The sequence below is a fragment of the Magnusiomyces paraingens genome (genome assembly GCF_902498895.1).
Source record: "Magnusiomyces paraingens strain CBS 517.90 genome assembly, contig: contig1, whole genome shotgun sequence".
NCBI classification, from domain to species: domain Eukaryota; kingdom Fungi; phylum Ascomycota; class Dipodascomycetes; order Dipodascales; family Dipodascaceae; genus Magnusiomyces; species Magnusiomyces paraingens.
This window is the reverse complement of record NW_022474067.1, coordinates 2,544,529-2,550,736: the sequence shown is the minus strand read 5'-3', so window position 1 is coordinate 2,550,736 and position 6,208 is coordinate 2,544,529. Positions and strand designations below refer to the sequence as shown.

Genomic DNA, 6,208 nt, shown 5'->3' with positions numbered 1-6,208 from the left:
TCGCAAACGTTAATTTATAAACTTGAGCGCAGGAGACAACGATAACCCTGTGATCATATTTTGAAATAATATGTTTTTTATAAGTGTCCAACAACATTAAGCAGGGAGGTTCTATGATATCCACAATATGATTTATTATAGGAGATTTCAGGCACAGTTTGTTCAAAGGCCGCACAAAAGCAGGCTGTGAAATTTTAATTAAAAGTTCAACTCGAAAACAGTTCAATGTATATGGCAAGGATGTTTGTTTATTTATTTTGTATATTATATTTAATTCTTGCTTTAAAACAAAAAAGGAAATTTTTTTGACTTTTGTCAACAAAGAGTGGTGTATTTATGTTTTGTTCAACCAGAACCCAAACCCTAAACCATATAATTGTTATTTTTTTTTTACGTTTTTTTTATCTTCACTAGTGACGATTACTTAGGAATTCTTTTAATTTCTTTTTTAAGGGTTCAATTTTTTTTTTATTAATAAATAAATATTTATTTAAAATGAGCTTTAATTCTACTTTTGCTCATTTTTTGCTACCGTGTCCTGAGTACTTTTTGATTCAAGAATAATATAATATCCATATGAACAATACATTGTCTTAAACCGCTTGATCTTCTTTTTTTTTTTTTTTTTTTTTTTTTTTTTTTTTTTTTACAATGTAAATAAAACCTCATTTATTGAAACAAAAATTGTATATAAATAAATAAAACTACATCAAAACTTGTGGTCTAATTGTATATAAAGTCCAAGTCTATTAAATATAACAGCCCTTATCCCATAATTTCATGATTCGTGATCATCTTCCTCCTCTTCTTCACCCCATTCACGTAGGCCGCTAGCCACAAAAATCTCTGCAATAACAACACCAGCCATGATCCACCAGGCTAATCCAACTATACCAATGTGAACACCCCACGAGTACAAGTTGCCTAGTACAAAAGGTCCCATGCACTTGGCCACCGATGTGACGCTGGCTGCAAGTCCATGGATTTTGCCCATTGCTCGCTCGCGATGCGACTCTGTGGCAGCATTGGTCAGTAGCACAGGCATAGGTGGAATGGCAAGAGTACGGCCTAAAATGGCGGCCATGGCAATCGGCACAATAGCTGCAACTGTAGTCCAACGCGAGTCCTGAGTAGAACCAGAATAGCCCTTGCGAGTAAGAAGTGTAGTAAAGGGGGCAAGAACATAGGCAATGGGGAAAATGTAGAGCGAGACACGGTGTGCACGGGCGTTACCAATGGCAGCTGCAATACGCGGGTAGGCAGCAAACTGTAATATAATACCAGTCATTCCCATAAGAGCTATGGCCGCGCCGATTCGTGACTCAGGCATCCCCAGACCACCATCAAAAACTAGTGGCAAGTGTTCGTTAAGTGAAGTGTTAGAGATCACACGTGGCGTGGCCATGTAGAGGGGTAACATTTGAAGAAAGGCAGGGCAGTGAAACATGAGTAGGGTATAGCAAGTAATGGTTACTGCCACTGGTCGTGTGAGGATGTCACGCAAACCAAACTCAGGTTCAGAATGGTTTGTTGGTTCCACAATAGACATAGTGGATGTCTCCGTAGTATTGTTATTGGAAACATATGCGTCGGCAATCTCTTCCTCTTCTTCCTCAAGAAGAGAGTCTTCGTCTTCTTCAGTCGACGACACCATAGTGTATGATGAGTAGGAGGTAGATTTCCCGCGCAACCAGTTGCCGAGTCTAAGCCCAGGATCGTATTCTGGAGGCCACCAGACGTCGGGTCCAGTTTGGGTTTCCTTTAAGAAGAGCATGCATATGACCATGGCCACGGCAAGCAGTGGCATAGGGAAGATGTTAGGTAGAAGGTATGGGAATTTTTTGAAAAGGGCAACTTTGCCGATCCATGAGTTGGGGTAAGCCGTTGCCGGGTCAGCCAGCATTCCGCCAACAACGGGTCCGAGGATTGTTCCAATGTTAAAGGTGATGGGCATGACTGTGAAAGCACGCGACTGATATTCTTTGTGTCCCACGCAGAGTTCGGCAATCATAGTTCGCATAACGCCGACGTTACCGTTGAGCGTGCCGGCCAGCAACCTCGCTCCAGTGGCCACGTAGACGTCGGTTGCAAATCCGAATATGAGAGTTGCAACGGCAGTTCCAATCAAGCCAAACATAATTACGGGTTTGCGCCCGATCCGATCAGAAAGAGACCCCCAGTACATGCCGGTGGCCGCTTGGCCCAGCGCAAACCCGGATACAACAATGGTGCCCAGAGCCGTGATGGTTGCTGGAGACTTATATCCAAACCATTCCACAAGATAATAAAGATAAGGGGAAATGGATGTATAAGCCAAGGGCTCAATCAGACGGCAAATCACCAGGACCAAAATCTGGTCGCGATGCGGGAGCGTCAAGTATGAGGGCCCAGCCATTTGTATAGGTGGTATATCTAAGGGTGGTGAGTAATTTCAATGAGGGAAATAAAAAAATTAAAAAAAAATTAAAAAAAAATTAAAAAAAAACTAAAAAAAAATTAAAACAAAATTAAAAATTTTTGTGCTTCCATTAAATTACAAATTTTCTATAGTCATAAAGTCATAAGTTTTATCATCTCTTTTTTTTTTTGGTTATTTACTTGCGATAACCATAGTACAAGTAAATTCCACGTTCTTTGCATGAATTTGCCGTCATATTGCCACCGAGACCCACAAAGCAGACATTTACTTTGCGGCTCGCGTTGCGCCATGCCGGGCTACCCATATCCATGCCCAGGACTGTGACGGGACGTGCTTCTGGAGATCCAACAGGCGAGAGTGTAGGGCTATTAGAAGCCGATGCAGCAGCAATGGCGGCCTTCTTTTCACGAATGCGGTTTTTGGCATAAGCAGCAAAAGTAAAGCCTTGTGTAGGTTGAAGCTGTGGCGAGGTAACAGTCATTTCTTGGAGGGTTCCATTAATGACAGAAGGCCCATTACATGTAGTAGAGTTGAGAGTCTTGTTGGTAGGGACCCTGTCACCTCGGAAAAGCCAGCCACGGCGACCTTGACCAAGAGCCGCAGTAAAGCCTGGAATTACAATACCATCGAGCTTGGCCAGCAAGTCGCGGTTAAACTCGAACATAGCGATATTAGTGTTTGCATTAAGAAGTGTGAGGTCCTGGATAGTCCAGATATTGATATTGGGGTTGCCTGCAAGATCGACATATTCAAGTCGTGGCAGCTTTGGGAGGAAGCGTTTAAGATCATCAATAGTAACATTAACGTAGCCAAGAGAAAGAGAAACCAAATCCATAGAGACAAGAGGGTCGAGGTTGCGAACAGGCAGCCCATGCAAGTTGAGGTATTCGAGAGGAGGGAGATAGCGGAGGACTGTTGCAAGATCGGCAGCGGAAATGGGGGAAGGTCGGGTAGCTTCAAACATCATATTGAGCCATTTGAGAGTGCGAGCAGCCTTGTGAAGAACGAGAAACTTAAGAGTACCATCTGAGGAAAGACGGACGCACTTGGAGATGGATAAATGTGTAAGGTGAGCAGAAGAAGGAAGGGAAAGAAGAGCATCTGAGGTAATTTGAGTATGAGTAAGGTCCAGACGTGTCAAGTTGGGGAGACGTTGCAAGAGGGCTCCAATGACGGCTGAGGGGAGGGTAGAGCATCCATGGAGAGATAAACGGGTAATGTGAGGGAGGGGTCGTGAGTAGTATGCGAGAGCGGCCTTGTCAGTGATGCGCTCAAGGGCACCTGTTTCTGTAAAGTAAAAGCCGCACGATGTTGCAATGGCCTCTACAAACGTCGAGTTTGTTGCGCCACAAAAATCCAGAGCCTGGAGGTAAGGCAAGCTAAAGAGTTTTTCAACTACGGCGGCGTCCATGTCTCTATCGATATTTTCAGAGGCCAAAAACTCATTAAGATTTGGGCAGAGTTCGAGGGCTCTAAGAATGGTGCGGGAAGTGACCATTTGAATTTCCTGATTCATGCGGCTTGAGCGACCGAGGCCAACAGAGGTGAACCCTGAAAAGTCTAATGTACGGGTAAGCACGCCATAACCCGTTTTTTCAATAGATGTTAAAAAGCGGTCAAAAGCGTGTGGGTGGGCAAATGCAACATGTCTATAGAGAATAGGAGTGCCAACATCGTAGAGGGCTGGGCAAATAGTCAAGAGCCGCGAGAAGCGGTCGACAGTAGAGTAGTAATTTGCTGGGTTTCCGTTACATTCCTGGAGAATAACGTCCTGGAGGATTTGAGTGAGGATTTCAGTTGGCATATTTTCCAAGCAGTTTTTATTATTTTTAATTGTTGGACGCAGCTGGATAGTTTGAGTATGAGCAGAGGCCGGAGAGAGCGAAAAGTCAGGGACGTAGTTCATCGCTGCAAAGTCAGCAGACGAAGCGACCCTAGATGGTGCTCTTGAGCAAGGCTTGCTGAGAATGTGTTTATCATGCTGGTCAAAGAGGAGAGTAGAAGGATGGAAAGGAGTTTCAAAAGCTGGCATTAAAGTATTTGAAAGGTATTATATATAGTAGTAGTAAGTAATAAGATAAGTTTGCTGGAATAAATAAAATAATAAAAATAAATATTGATATGGATATCTGGATAAGGAATGAAAAAAAAAATAAAAATTAAAAAGAATAAAAAGAAGAAGAAGAAAAAAATTTTTTTTAGGGAAGACCTGTCTATTTATACTTTTTGATGTTTTAATATTTTTTTTTTTTTTATTCTTCTTCTTCTTTCAAAATTGCTTAATAAAAAAATTTTTTTTTCTTTATTTTTATTTTTTTTATTTCATGTCATCAAAAAACTCATCACCGCTCTTCTCCTCTTTTCCATTTTGCTTCAGCTGCGGGGAGGAGATAAAAATAACCACCCGGCAAAAACAATACTGAGCCTCAAAAAAAAAAAAATTGTCTGCGGCTCAGGTGCCTGTGCGGCGTACCCAATTACAAGTCACGTGGACTATTTATTGCTTCTTTTGCTACTAGATTTTGCTGGGCTTATCCGAAATGCTCTTCAATCTAAAATAATCTAAAATAATCTAAAATAATTTAAATTATAAAAAGTGTTAATAAAAAAAAAAAAAGCCACCTGGAATGAATGAATTAACTTGAAATTTATTTATTTATTTATTTATTTTTATTAAAATTTTTGAAATTTTGCTATTAAAGTTGACTTTAAAAAAAAAAAAAAATGTCGTTATATTTTATACAATTGGCGTTCTTATTATTATTATTATTATTATTATTATTATTATTATTATTATTATTATTATTATTATTATTATTATTATTATTATTATTATTATTATTATTATTATTATTATTATTATTATTATTATTATTATTATTATTATTATTATTATTTTTTTGTTGTTGTTGAGCAAAATTAAATAAAATTAAATAAAATTAAATAAAATTAAATAAAAAATGATTGTCAAAACGCGCAACTGTTGATTTTTTTGATTTTTTTGATTTTTTTGATTTTTTTGATTTTTTTGATTTTTTTGATTTTTTTGTTTTTTTGTTTTTTTGTTTTTTGCACATCAATCGGTTTCTTCTCGGTTATTATTGTTATTATTGTTATTATATACATATTATAATCTATATAGTACGCTCAAATACGATCAAAAAGGTGTCTTTTCAATTCTGACTCTTTTTTTTTTTTTTCTTCAATGGCTTTTCAACAATTAATTTATTATTGGCATCTCTATAGGTCAAAGAATTTTCTAATATATATATATATATATATATATACAAATATATATATAAATTTTTCTGCCGGGACTGCCGCTGTCCATGGAAAAACTGCTGCGTTTCCTTTTTGGGCCTTCCATAATGGAAGATTCAAAATAAAAAAAAAAAAAAAGGCGCCCCGGCTGGTTGCCTCCTCTTCTCCTCAGCTATCCACATGACCGGGTTTCCCACCGGCCGATGGAAGTTTCTGTTTTTTTTCTGTTGAGTCACGGCAAATTGCGGGGTAGTTTAGTATAATTAGGTAATTACTTAATTATAATTTTAATTTAATTTAATTTAATTTAATTTAATTTTAATGGTATTATGTAACTAGGGTAAGGGTATTTTTTTAATTTTATTCATAATTTTTTTTAAAAAAAAATAACGGGACCCATATTTCCGGAACTTCATTTCGGTACCCGATCGGGTCTTTCTTTTTTTTTTTTTTTGGAATTTTCAATTTTTTTTTTTTTTTTTTTTTTTTTTTTTTTTCCACGCCTCACACCTAAAAGTTATTGTGCCC

The 6,208-nt window shown here is 38.1% G+C and overlaps 2 protein-coding genes across 2 annotated transcripts; both read right to left on the bottom strand.

The window, feature by feature from the left end:
- Positions 1-778: 778 nt before the first annotated feature.
- SAPINGB_P000745 (uncharacterized protein) lies at positions 779-2,395 on the bottom strand (the record flags this gene model as incomplete). Its single annotated transcript, XM_031995468.1, has 1 exon — positions 779-2,395. The coding sequence occupies one exon, from the start codon at positions 2,393-2,395 to the stop codon at positions 779-781; it is 1,617 nt and encodes a 538-aa protein (XP_031851359.1).
- A 199-nt stretch (positions 2,396-2,594) lies between these two features.
- SAPINGB_P000744 (uncharacterized protein) lies at positions 2,595-4,451 on the bottom strand (the record flags this gene model as incomplete). The annotated part of the gene is made up of 1 exon (XM_031995467.1): positions 2,595-4,451. The coding sequence occupies one exon, from the start codon at positions 4,449-4,451 to the stop codon at positions 2,595-2,597; it is 1,857 nt and encodes a 618-aa protein (XP_031851358.1).
- Positions 4,452-6,208: the final 1,757 nt, after the last annotated feature.